Source organism: Mauremys reevesii, linkage group 13 (assembly GCF_016161935.1).
Source record: "Mauremys reevesii isolate NIE-2019 linkage group 13, ASM1616193v1, whole genome shotgun sequence".
Classification (NCBI taxonomy): domain Eukaryota; kingdom Metazoa; phylum Chordata; order Testudines; family Geoemydidae; genus Mauremys; species Mauremys reevesii.
Genome location: NC_052635.1, coordinates 27,057,624 through 27,071,599, shown reverse-complemented (window position 1 = coordinate 27,071,599; position 13,976 = coordinate 27,057,624). Strand labels below are relative to the sequence as shown.

The 13,976-nt window shown below is 43.6% G+C and overlaps 1 protein-coding gene across 2 annotated transcripts in view; it reads left to right on the top strand.

The window, feature by feature from the left end:
- The first annotated feature begins 11,321 nt into the window (after window positions 1–11,321).
- Window positions 11,322–13,976, top strand: part of PTPRT (protein tyrosine phosphatase receptor type T) — a 698,170-nt gene continuing 695,515 nt past the window's right edge. The window contains exon 1 of one of the 2 annotated variants that reach the window (XM_039498533.1): window positions 11,322–12,018. In XM_039498533.1, the coding sequence (XP_039354467.1) occupies window positions 11,949–12,018 (70 nt within the window). In that variant the 5' untranslated portion in view covers window positions 11,322–11,948. The remainder of the gene's footprint in view (window positions 12,019–13,976) is intronic. The other variant, XM_039498528.1, reaches the window with a different exon arrangement.

Genomic DNA, 13,976 nt, shown 5'->3' with positions numbered 1-13,976 from the left:
TGCTCAAAGAGTGAAAAATAAACCGTTGTTCACAGTTAGCTGCAAACCTCTAGGTTTTTGTCTTTCTTTTCCTTATATGAATGAGAATATCATCTTCAACTACAGTAGGTAGGACTAAAATTACCAGGATTCTTAATTCTCTTGCCTCAAAGAATAAAAAGGGGAGTAAGCTGGAAAATCCCCAATGACCTAGAGTTAACAATGAGATTCCCTATAGGGGTCTAGTCTGACAATCCTTAGGTCCTGGTGATCCTATATTTCTCCTGCTTCCTATTAAACATCTGCCATACACAAACATGTTCTGATGTTGTCCTCCTAGTATTTGGCTTGTAGGAATGAGGACTTTGAGGAAACTTTGCTGGTGCAATGGAGTACAAGTTGTAAGCACTGCATTAATGTGCAGCTGGTACCAGGCAGGAAGGATTCATCCTAGAAAAGGCTAGTGCTCCTCGTTCTCCTGTCCTACAGTGGTCTGCCAGATCCTGCAGGTTTGAGCAGCTGTTTCCTATTTTGGGACCTTATTGCCCCCCTCACCATGGTATCTGAGTGCATCACATTGTTTAATGTAGTTGTCCTTACAGCCAGTCTTTGTGATAGGGGAACACCATTCCCATTTTACAGAGAGACTAATGTGACACTACACCCCATATTCTTCATAGAAATATTGTTAAGATATGAATATGGCATAACTAAGATATATTTTATGCAGGATGGGTCATGTAAGGTATCATTGGAAAGGTTATAATTTGCTGAATGTGATTATCCAATTTGTATACATATATCATTTCTGTATCTGAAGTTGGGAATATTGACTATGTAACAATTACAATTGTGTGTGTACTTGGGGAACACCCACCAGACAGTAGGCAAACAGCCTAAATGGGCCATTTAAGAAAGACCATAGAACTTTGAAGATGCTAATCCCCCACCTTCCTGGAAGCTTTCTGGGTTGTTGCTTTGACACTGCAGGATCATCTGATGATGTCACCTGTTAACGGAGTACCACCTTGGACACTGTTGGTATTTTTCCACTGGAAACAAAGGATTCCTGCCTTATGTAAATCCTGCTTAAGGCTGGGAAATGAGTCAATCAGGGCTCTTTTCCATTGCCTCCCCGCCCAAGAATGAAGACTGCTGAAAGCACCTGAGGAGACAAAGGAACTAAACTGGAGAAGGGCAAGCACTGACTCCAGGCTGAGACAGAGGTCTAGTCTGCAAAGAGAAATAACTGGAACTCTAAGCTGCAGAAACTCTGAAACCTGCCTAAAACAACATTTAGGGTGAGAAAATTACATTTTGTAACCTGTTTAATGAATTAAGCTTAGGTTGTGTGTTTTATTTTATTTGCTCAGTAATCTGCTTTATTCTGTTTGCTATTCCTTATAATCACTTAAAATTTGTAGTTAATAAACTTATTTCTTCTTTATATCAAAACCCAGCTTGTGCAATTCATATCTGGGGCTGGGGGTGGGCTGGGGTGAGGGGGAAGCTGTACATATCTCCATCCACATTGAGGGAAGGAGCAATTTTATGAGCTTACACTGTAAAGATCTCTCTCTACATTGTGAGACAATATAATTTTGGGTTTACACCCCAAAGGAGATGTGCACGTGAGTGTTGGCTAAAGTCCCGAGGTGAATTCTTCCACACAGAGCTGATTTCAGTCTGTTTCTGAAGCTGGGTGTGGCCTTACCTGTGTGTGCGCTAGAGAAGGCTTGAGGGCCTGGCACAGCAAAGACAGGGTGGGGAAGCCTCAGCTGGTGGAACAGATGGGCTCAGTAGAACCCCAGAACATCTGGTGGCACCCCGAAAGGCCAACCCATCACAACTAAGACCCAGATCAGAAAGTTAGGAGCCTAAATACCTTTGAGGATGTGGGCCTCAATGACTTGCTAAAGGTCAGTCTGTGGTGCAGCAGACAACCTACACTTGTTTTTTCAGGTCCCAGGTTAGTATCCTAAATGCTGTATCATCCTTATATGGATGACCTCTGCCTATGGGCATGTCCTCTCTGGCTGCACACCTGGGGTCACCACAAACCCTGGGTAGAAAGTGGCATAACCCTGTACTAAACCAACCCATTCTGAGTTCCTGATGTTTGATTGATATTGTTGTGGCATAGTTTGATATCAATTCACCGTCTGTGCGCTACATAAAGCATTCAGATCAATAATTTTGGGCAGACAAAATTACTCTGAACTTTTTGGGCTCACAACACTCTTGAGCAGCTGCAGTGTAGTACAATTCTGAGAACAGCTATTTCTCCCAATTGTTCCACTGCCCACAGAACATTGTGATAGTTAATGTCCAGAAATGTCAAGCATGGCCTAGAAGGAAATGCATCATTCTAAGAGTTTGTGGCTGATAGAGAAGCTGCTAACAGCCCACACTGTTTTGGGATTGTGTCTTCACTGTACTAAGTCTTCAGCAGCAGTTGATCAGGCTGAAGCATGGAGATGTAATTTCTCCTTAGGATTCCTGATGCAACAAGTGACTGAGGAGGAACCAGATCCTATCATGTTTGCTGAGCGTTCCCGTGAGCATATGGCATTGTGCTGCCCATCTATCACCTCACAGGTGCAATGGCAGGAGGACCAGAGAGGGGACAGGATGAATGAACTATGAAGAACACAGGCACAAAGAAGTGCTTGGGCTGATGAGGAAGATCAGATATTCAAGAGAGAGTCTCATCTACAGATATGAAAACTATTCTACTCCTAAACAGGTGACTTCAGCATCCTGAGCTGCCACTGAATGTAAAAGGCCATCAGCTGTTTTAGTGAAAGCCATTTGACAATGAGTTGAAACGAAAAAATGAATGGCTGACATATTTAGTACCATCTGATATAATAAAGCTGAATAATTTTACCACTGTCAATAACATTTGTACTTACATGATCTGAGATAAGATAATCAAATCACATGCTTCAGGGCATAAACTGATCACCTGAGAAGCTTGGAGAAATTTATTCCCTTTTCCCAGCTACAGCATAGCATATTAGGTGTTGTAGGTGCATTATGGAGAGTTTCTACCTTCCTCTAAAGCAATGCTGAGCAGTTGCCAAGGGTAGATACTGAACTAGATGGGACAAATGGTCTGAACCAGTCATGCTAATCCTATTGCTCTAGTATGGGCCTAAGCTTTCTAATAGTAGAGTAAGCCTGGGCCTTAGATGGAACACAATTGCCAAGACAAAAATGTTGAATCTGAACAATAGACCCTTTTAATGATGGAAAAATGAGACAAAAGTCTCTCATCCATATACATCTAGAAATGTGCATTAACCGCTATATCTACCAATAGGGACCCGCACAGGAATTCTGCTTTAGCTCCTAGGTAGCTAGGTCAGAATTCCCAGTTTTGAGATTGTTGTTCATATATGTGATGAAATCCAAGTATAAAAGGTTAGAAAACATGCCTTATAGTGACAGACTCAAGAAGCTCAATCTAGTTAGTTTAACAAAGAGAAGGTTGAGTGACTTGGTTACAGTCTATATGTATCTACTTGGGGAACAAATATTTAATAATGGGATCTTCAATCTAACAGGGACAGCTATAACACAATCCAGTGGCTAGAAGCTGAAGTAGACAAATTCAGACTGGATATAAGGCATAAAATGCTAACAGTGAGAATAATTAAGCATTGTAAAGATCTACCCAGGTTCAGGGTGGATCTTTCATCAGTGATCATTTTAAAATCAAGAGTGGATGTTTTTCTAAAAGATCTGCTCTGGGAATTATGTTGGAGAAGTTCTATGGCCTGTGTTATACAGGTCGGCCTCGTTGATAACAATTGGCCCTTCTGGCCTGGGAACCTATGAATATTTCCTCAGCTACCTGTTTGATTACATTGATACCAATACAGGTAAAGTTATTTTCAGTCTTCTCTCCGTGGTCTCAGTGATTCAATTTTGGGGGCAGTAGTGGTGTGAGGCAGACAGTGAGCAAACCAGCTTCATTACCTAGAGGTCCCCATTCCTTTTGGTTCAGGTCAAAGTGACCATGCATCCCAGTTTAACCCAGCTAGTCCCTATTTCACACTTGGTGACTCAGAAGTTTCTTTCAGAACACCTGAAATGTCGTGAGCTTACATTCTAATAATCTAAATTTTTATAGCTACAAAATGTCTGTTATATTGAGCAGAACTTGCTCAGCGGTCACCAGAAAGCTAGCGTCCAGTGGGATGAAGTTCAGTGATGAACAGTGCTTGAAGTAAAACATCAGCTGTGAAGAAGCAATCAAAGCTGTTGCTGACTTCCTCGACTCTTGCTCGGTGTTTTGTAAGGAATACAATCTGAACTGTACAAACGTCTCCATAGCATATGAAGGTGAGATTGTAGCATGGATAAGCATACCCACATTAATTTACTCTAGCTAGCAAGGGTACCAATAGTAATGAAAAGGTTGTGAGATGGATTTTAGTGCAGGCTAGCAACTTGAGTACATACCTGGGGTCCCCAGAGGCTTGAATTGAACCAGCTAGCTCATGCTGTCATGTCTTCACTACTATTTTTACCTACCCTAGCTAAATTAAATCTAGCGTGAGTATGCCTACCACACTACGATCTCACCTTTATCTATGTACCCTAAGTTCATGCGAAAAAATCCTCCATGCAAAGAAAAATGCACATGGCGGTGGCGGTAAGTCAGAAGATGGTAGCAATGATACCAACTTGCATTTTTTAAATGTGTTTTTAAATGAATACTTTAGGTCATGGTTTTTGAGTTTGAAAATATGCTCTTCTGAATTAATGTTCTGACCTTAGCTTAAGTCAGGGGTCCCCAACGTGGTGCACGTGGGAGCCATGGTGCCCGCGGGGGCATCTAAATACGCCCGCATCCTGGCCGGCGGTGGAGCACCCGCCGCGGTCCTTCGTCTGGCGCTTGCCAGATGAAAAGGTTGGGGACCACTGGCTTAAGTGGAAGCACTTAGGGAGTGGTGCATTTTTTTCCCCTTTGCTTTTGCTAGTGTCACAGAACCACAAAGCTATGCAAGAGTAGATTGTTTTGTGCATCATCAAAAACATTAACCAAATTCCAGATGCAGAATCGTTATAATTTGTTAATATGCAGGAACAATAATGAACTTACTCTAACATTCTGATCCCAGGATAAGTTTGTATGTGCCTGTGAATGGGATACCTGAACAATATTTCTCTACTTAGATCAAATTTTATCTGGAAATACTTGAGGGGCAGTCACAGAACCCCTCAATGCTGTATGCACAGAGCCAGTATGCAAGAAGACCCTCTTTAAAGTCTTGAATTCACCACCTAGAAAAGAATTTAGATTCTGACACTTTGATTATTACCACTAAGTATTTTGCAACTAGCTAACTTAATTCTGGTTTGCCATGCATTAATCTATTGCTATTTCTGCTACACAGCATTGTCCAAGACTAATGACTAGATCTGAGTTATTTGGCATTCCATGTAAAGAGGCACTGTGTTACTCTAAAGGTGAACTTGTATTTCTGAATAATTGATGGTTGATTATTAACTCCGCCCTCCCCCCCAAAAAGGAACTTATTAATGAAAATGATACATAAAAGATCAATGCAATACGTCTGACATCTATTAATGATTTCATCTCAGATTAAAAGAGACAGCTGGTATCTGTATTTATGCACATAGCTGCAAACACGCTGACAACTGTGTGGGAGTGGAAGACAGAGAAGCAACAACTAGAAGGGTGGTGGTTGCAGGCAGCTGGTCAGAGGTCTTCTCCCTGTTGATATTCACACTGTTGGCTCCCTATGAACTGTGTAATAGTGAGCTTTTCCTTTATATGGTGTGTGTATGTGTGCGTATGAATAGCTTAGCCTTTGAGATGCCTTGGAGAGTCTGAAGCCAATACTACATGGGGACCAGGATTTTCTGAATTTATTTTTAAGTTAAAAAAAAAAGAAAATAACTGTAATAAAAGCAAGTAGGAGTTTGGAATGTTACAACTGATGCAAGGAAGATGGTGCTGGGTTTAAACTCCCCAAAGAATATGCACAGGTAACATGCTAAACACAAGTGTGAAGAGACTCAACTTATAATTTATAGAAGGGGCCCAATGTCAGAAATTGTAGTGTACTCTGAACTCTTGCAGTGTGTGGGGAAGTCTGCCTACGCCCTCCCCCTCCTCCCCCCCCAAAAAATCTAGTGATCTAGTTGAAAAAGAGACACTGGATGCAATATAGTGCAAAAATGAAAAATACAAGCTGTATCTATCTCTTTCAGTGCAAATAGGATGATACAGAGGATTCCACATCCTGAATCAGATAATGGTTAGAGGTCCAGTATACTGCCTTTAATGAATGCTACGTGCATCAGTAGAAGATGAAAACCTCTCTTCAAACACCTGGTCCAGTTTGCATTGTAAAGGTGGGACAGAATTCCTTTTTGGCATCTGGAGTTTTGCTATGAGATCTGATTATCCTCTTACTCTGTGATGTACTAGTTAAGGAACAGATAGGGAAGCCTTTCCCCTTTCTCTTGGCCATATAAAGTAATCAGCAGGGTGTCTCTCTAATGCTGAAAATTATTAGGAAAAGGAACCATGTCCTGCAGTGGCTGGGAAACCAGTGTCCAGTCCCCTCCGCCAGCCAGTTTGCACACATGTTGCTGCTTCACATCTGTTTGTAACACACAATATTTCGGATGAGATGAATCTGATAACATTTGAACAGACTTGGATTTTTGCAGACTTTAAAAAAATATTAAATGTTTCATGCGAACACGTTTCAGGCAATGGGTTGCTTGCTAAATGTAGTGTCTGCCATGGATATTTTCTGTTACCTCCACTGTGTGAGAGTCCCTTCAATCACCTGGCATTGTTTCTGTTCCCTGAGCATGCGCAAAGTGTGGGTGAGTAAGTTATGAAAAGAAGAGTGCCATCACATCCCTGGGACTTAGCTTCTCATGGAAAAGGCGGGAGCCATTTGTGGAGTCAAGGGGGGTTAAGCCAACAGGATCAGGAATATTTTAAGGACTTATTTTTAATCTTTTCCTTTTTGAGCTACTTGAGCAATCTCTTGCCTGAGCCATTGCTGCTAGAAAAGTTAGGCTAACATAATATATTATGGCACGATAGGGTCAGATTTAAAACTACTATTTTGGGGGTCATAGTCACAATTTTAAATTTCCTGTATGGTAGGTCATGACCCTAACTGCAAAGGATACAGTTGCATATCCTTATCTGTCTTGATGTTTTAGTCAGCATTAGCGGCAGGACTCTGCCCTGGGGCTTGGGAACATGACCTTTCACCTTGCGCTTTAGTGGTAAGCACTGAGGTAGATCATCAGCTGGTGTAAACTGCTGCAGTTCCATTGACTCTAACGAGCTATGCCACTTTGCACTAGCTTTTGATCAGTTCCTATGTTCCATTACATAGTAGACGTTGGTGTGCAAATACATTTACTGAATTTACTTACCTCCAATTTCCTTTCACATGTTACTGTGGAACATAACTTCCAGAATATTTGCCAAAAGAAAGAGGGAAGTGATACAACCTACCAGTAGACTCATAGACTTTAATTTCTGAAGGGACCATTATGATCATCTAGTCTGACCTCCTGCACAATGCAGGCCACAGATCTCACCCACCCTCTTGTAATAAACCCCTAACCTATGTCTGAGCTATAGAAGTCCTCAAATCATGGTTTAAAGACTTCAAAGTGCAGAGAATCCTCCAGCAAGTGACTCATGCCCCACGCTGCAGAGGAAGGCGAAAACCCCCCAGGGTGTCTGCCAATCTTCCTGGGAGGAAAATTCCTTCCCCACCCCAAATATGACGATCAGCTAAACCCTGAGCATGGGGGCAAGACTCACCAGCCAGACACCCAGGAAAGAATTATCTGTAGTAACTCAGATCCCATCCCATCTAACATCCCATTACAGGCCACTGGGCATATTTACCACTAATAGTCAAAGATCTGGAACCGCGGGACCAGCGGACCCTCCGGCATGCTCCAGCAGAGCGTCCCCGTGGCATGCCGCCCCAAGCACACGCTTGGCATGCTGGGGCCTGGAGCCGCCCTTGCTTGTGAAAGTTGGGTTCAAATCCTCATTCTCCTCCAAACTTCCTGTGTGACTCGGAACAAGCTATTTATGCACCATTCAAGGACTTCAATTGAACTAATCACATGCTTAGTTCAACACTTGTTCATGGAATCTGGGCCTTAATCTCTTTCTGGGTCTCAGTGCCCCATCTGGAAGGTGGAAATAATACTTCCTTTGTTTTTTTTGTTACGTTAGACTGTAAAATCTCTGGGACAGGAACTGTCTCTTACTGGGCATATCTACAGCACCTTTTACAATAGGGTCCTGATCTTGGTTTCAGCCTTTGGCTTCTACTGTAATACAAACAATATGGATCTGTCAATAAATTGCCTATTTCTTCAGCCTATCGGCCTTCTTTAACTTTTAAAACAATTCTCTGAAAAGGTGACATTACTGAAATGTAGTAAACAATGTTTTTAACCATAAACTCTGGATGTCTTTAATGAAACACTGTAGAGTTTGGCAAAATGAAGGATTTTTTTTTCTTTTTAAATTCTAAAGCATGAGACCAATAAAAATGTAACCTATTGAAAAATTCCAATGAGCATAACTATTCTTAAATGAACAAATGTTCCCTTGCAGCACTAATGAACCTAAAAGTGAAACTGACATCATGGAGTGTTTTCTTTAAAATGAGGAAAATGCAGAAAGTAAACAGCCTAAGCAATAACAAGAAAATTGGAGTTTTAAGATTTTCCTACTTAATCTAAAACTGCATTAGTGCTGGACAAATATGCCTGACAATATCTGAAATGGCCTCTGTAAAAAACATTTTCTAAATTATGTGGAAGTTTTGCATTTATTCAGCTACAGCTGTACATAGACAATCACTACAATTATTTAAACATCCACTTTACTTCCTCCATGTAGGGGTTTTGCAACCTCAGAATAGTGGCATGACAAGTAGAATCACAGTGCTTCTTAAGCAGATCTTTACTAAAGAAAATATCTGTTGCTATAGGCAAACAGATTTCCACACAACTTGACTTCCAGCTTTGTCTTCCTTGCTTGCTAAGTACCACACTCTGTTTTGAGCTCTGTGCAGCTGATAGTGGCCGAATAATATATGGCAAGAAAACAATCATTACAAGAAGGAAGAGTTGGAGGTGAAGTTTGACCTAGAGGGGGCTGGCTGCATCTCTTATTGCGCAAAGAGGTATGGTAATAGGAGAAGAGATGGCCTGGGAGAGAGAGAAAAATACTGTCTACTTCCTAGGGAACTCCCCATGTCTCTTCCTCATTTAAAGCCAGGCTCTGGGCCAAGGAGCTCCTCTTCCCCTAGGTGCTGCTGCTATGGCTCTTCTTGCTGCTTTTCATCCTCCCACTACTGCTCCCTCTCAGGCTGGGAGGCTTTCCCCATCAGCCTCTTCCGTTTCTGTGGTACTGAGGTGTCCACTCTATCCTCATCAGGAAGGTGGCTCACCTGCCTCTCACAGTAGTTCTGGCCCCTACCTCCCAGCATCTACCTATCTGTTAAAGCCATGAGTTTGGAAACTAAATTATGGGGTGTCTTAATTTGCACATACATATGCATGCACTTCACTTACATAAAACATGCTAGGAAATCCTTTAGTTCCTTGTTCCTCCTCCCTCCCAAAACCCCACTACTTCTGCCCTTGAATCTAGCCCCCATTCCGCTCCCAGTACTCTTTGAACTGGTGCCCCCAGGGACCTTCCCCCACAACCACCTCCCCATCTCTGTTCCCCAAGTTCTCCCTTCAGATTCTCCCCTTTGCTTTATGACTTGAGTTCCAAGTCAAGGGCAGCGTACCATTCTCCTGGATCCAGGGAAGGGATAATCAGAGCCCAGTGTGCCATGCAGAACTTCATCTCCTTGACCTATTTGTTGAGTGTCTGGAGGTGGAGGGTGAGTCTGAGACCTGCCCTGGCTTTGGTATCTGAAAGTATCAGGAATAAAACTTGCACCAACTAGCAGAAGGGGATATGGGGAATTCTGCCAATGAGTTACATTTGCAAATATTCCCTGCCTGCCTTTTTGCCATCTTGCTTTGTAGCAGTGGAGGGCTCTCTACTTCACTCCCACTGCAAAGCCTTCTTCAATGAGGGCAGGATTTTCCCCTTCCTGTGCCCACAGCTTCCACTATGAATCCTCATGTAATTGTGCAGAAGCCTTTTAAACCCCAGATCCAGTATGTGACTCTCTCAGCCACCTGCTCTGAGTTCCTTACTATACCCTGCTGTGTCAGTTATGTCCTTTGAGTTGTTTAAAAGTTCACTGGTATCAATTCAATTGTTCGCTCCCTTTGTTCTCTTTTGGGATGGGCCAAAAAAGGAAAGATCATTTCGAGCTGTGCTCACCTGGGAAGATCCGGTACAATTAGCTAAAGCTATTGTGCCTTCTGTGCATTAAGGTATGTTGTTAATCCAGGTCCCTGGCTAAATGTCTGCAACCCTCCCAGAGAGGTGGCATGCAAGTGAATGGGGGTGAGGAGGGAGGCTACATAGAAATGTCACTACTGATGCAATTCTACCCCCTACTGGTTATCCATGGAGTGGTACAGCCTCTTGGCTGCTTGCCTGAGTATTTGATTAAAAGAGCTGTGTCAGAATCAAGAGAAAACAGGTTGTTCAGCAGGGGGAAACCAGAGAGGGGGATAAAGGACCTGGGGAGGGGGTAAGCTGAACAATTAACAGCATTCGTGGAAGCAGAGCTCGACTGAACCTGGAGTGTTTTGACTCCACGCGCACACACAGGCACCACAAGGCAAAACACTGGAGTTTCTTGGGAAAGTTCAGTGACCGTCCAAAGGACTCTCCTGTCGCGTGCGTGATAAAACAGTCACTTCACGACGGGCGCGACTCACCGCTTTCATTTGCTTTGCCAAGCCCCCATCGGATGCGGGGGGGGGGGGGGGTCATTTGCCACAGGTCTTTTAGGTCCCGTCTCCGCCGATGCAGGGGATCGGGGGAGGGGCGGAGACACCTACTTTTTTCATTTACAAAATGAAGGGAGACGGGGGAGGTAATGTGCAGAGTCATGTGGAAGCAGAGTCACCGTTTTAATTGCGTGTGTGTGTGTGTGTAAAGCGCGTGTGTGCAGCAGTACGTGGTGTGATTACGGATTTAGCAGCCAAGTCTATCCTAAGTTAAGTGAATAATGATGAAAATTACTGTTTCCAGCTGAAAATGCCTGTGAGGCATTCATAAGAGCTGATCCAATAATGGACCCCCTGAAACCTGCAGTTTTGCTCACTCTTCTCGCCCTAGCAGGGGGTCTCCTCTTCACTTCCCATCTCAGGGCTGGCTTCACGGGTAACCACAGTCCCAGTTCTTTTGCTCATGGGAGATATTTTACATTGACCCCCCCCCAGAAACAATGCACGAGCTGGAAACCTAATTTGCTTGCAACATGTTGTCCCTAAGTCCCTGCACATAGGACACAGCTGAGCAGCAAAATGGATCAAACAGTTTGATTCAGGAAAAATACCCTCCGATTTCTCCTGCCCTGTATTTATTGTTGTCAATTCCTAACCCCGGGTTGGTGCAGGAGTTTTGCTGTTCCTTCAGGGCAGAAGGTTCTTAATTACACTGATTTCCCTGTGGGCAACCCTTCTATCAGAGTGCAGAATGGGTCTCGCTAGCCGAGGTCGGCTGAAGTCTGGTTAGTGACGGTCTGGAGATGTCTGAGAAAAGGAGAGGAAGCGGCAGGCGTTAGGACTCAGGGGAAATCTCTCGTCTCTGTCTCTCTCTCCCCCTCCCCCTGCTCTCCCACCCCCTTCTTCAATCAGTTTGTGCTACTCATCAGATCAGGATAGCAGCTTCAGCGTGGAGATACATCTCCAACTCTCTGATGTACCAATGCAGGGGATATTTGCCAGGCACACAGAGAGCCAGCTGCACTGCTACAGCGGGAAGGGAATGTGAACTCAAATAAAGAATGAACCGGATTGCCACTATTGTCTTTCTGGTGCAGCTGTTGCAAAGAGCAGAGGGGCAGGTCTTCCCAGGTGAGTTCATCCATTCTTCACTTGTTCTATAGGCAGCTCTCGCGAAGGCTTTCAACTTAACCGAGGGCAGGGAGTGAGCCCGCGATGAAGGGGTGGCAATGCGCTGCACTGTGTCTACTGGGGGCTGGATTGTATGTGGACCTTCTGCCCGGGGTTAAGTTTGCCTTTTTGCAGTGATTTGCCAGCTTTGCTCTTCGCCTGCATCTTCTCGGTGTGGTGGGTTAAATGCAAGAGCCGGAAGAGAGCTGGATGCAATATATTGAATTATGTGGGATCTGCCCTACCCTTTCTTCTACCCTTTTCCACCTCGAGCTTTTTTTCCTGAAGGATCCTGGGCTGCAAAGAATAGATTTGTCTCTTCAAAGCCCAGTGAACGGCAAGGAAAAGAGCAATCTTATGAAAAGTCCTTTAGAATGAGGGTTGTCTTCAAAGTCATAACAGTGCCTCAGCACTAACTCGCCCTTTAAAGGGTTTATTTCGTTTGCTTGCGTCCACGGGAGATGTGGGTTTTATATACATGTCTATTTTCTCTCTCTCTCGGGGAGGGGTATGTTTCTTTTAAAAGTTGTGGCTGGTGTGAAATGAAAGCCCCCCCCCCCTTCATGCTTGGAGTCAAGACAGTTGAGTCCTTTTTATAGTAAACAGTTGTTCTGAATCAAAGGCAGGAGTGAGCCTTGGGGGAAATGTGCCCCCTCGCTGTAAGGCACTATACGGTACCTTTAAACCAAAGTCGGGCAACACTTTTTAGAAGTTCAATGGCAGCTTTTCTCCCTGCCCTGCAGAGTTTGAATAACTTTCTCTGGCTGGGTGAGGTACTTGGACTTCTTCTTTCACACTTATCAGGGATGTCGGTTATTTGAATCTGTAGGGAGAATGTTTTAGAGCAGAGACTGTGTGTAGCCTAATAGTAGCTATCTCTCCCCCCCCCCCCCAGTTCCTTAGGTACACCTGGAATTCCTTCAAGGTGATAGGTGTCCATTGAGCTAGTTTTCTGCCTCTTTCTCCATTTTGCAGGTGGATCAAAAGGGAGGGGGAGTGATTTCTGCTTTCTCTGGTGATGTGGAATCAAATTTCTTTTGGCTTCAGTTAGCAAATCTTTAAAACAAACGCGCGCACACCCTGCCCCTCACCCTGTATTTAATCTTTAAAATGAGTAAAGACAACTTCCCTGCTTCTAATTGCCTGTGTGGACTGGAGATGATACATCTCACCCATTGAGGCTTGGCTATTTGCATTCCAACCCTTCGGCAGGGGTGCCCAGGACGCTGGGGTTTAGTACTCCTTACATGGTGAGGAATTAAGATGCTAAGACAGATCAAATGACTTTTATCCGGCTGCTTTAAGATATAAATATTGGGCAGCTCAGCAAATGGGGCCGCTGCAATCAGACCCATGTGTAAAGCTGAAATACATGTGTGTTTGTTTTCCCACTGTGAAATCGTTTTAAAGAAAAGTTTGGCGTGAGGCTGGGTGAGTCGGTAGAAGAGCTCCCATTCAGCTCTGTGAGGTACAGGAGCAAATCTATCCCATGCTGTTTAATAACAAATTCATATTTAGATTGCTAGGCAACGGCACATGTTCTCAGATTTATTAAAAACCCCTGGGAAATGTAACCCTGCTAAATAGCTCCTTTCATGAGTAAAACTATATATGGAGCTTATGGTATTTTTTCTGTTTTTGAAATATCCCATTCAGAACAGTCATTAAAAATGGGTTTCAGGAGATATAGGATTGGGGTTGACATAAACAGGGGGTAGACCCTAGGCTTGTGTTCCCCTTTGAATCACTTAGCTCGCATGCTTAGAAAAAAAAATCCGTCTTTAAGTAAAATTGCAAACTTTTTCGTGGAAGGGAGACGTAGGTATTGGAGCGAATACATGATACCATAAAAGACGCAGAGCAAATGCAAGTGCACTGAAAGCAAATGGCTAATCCTTTCCAAAGCAGGATGGAAATAT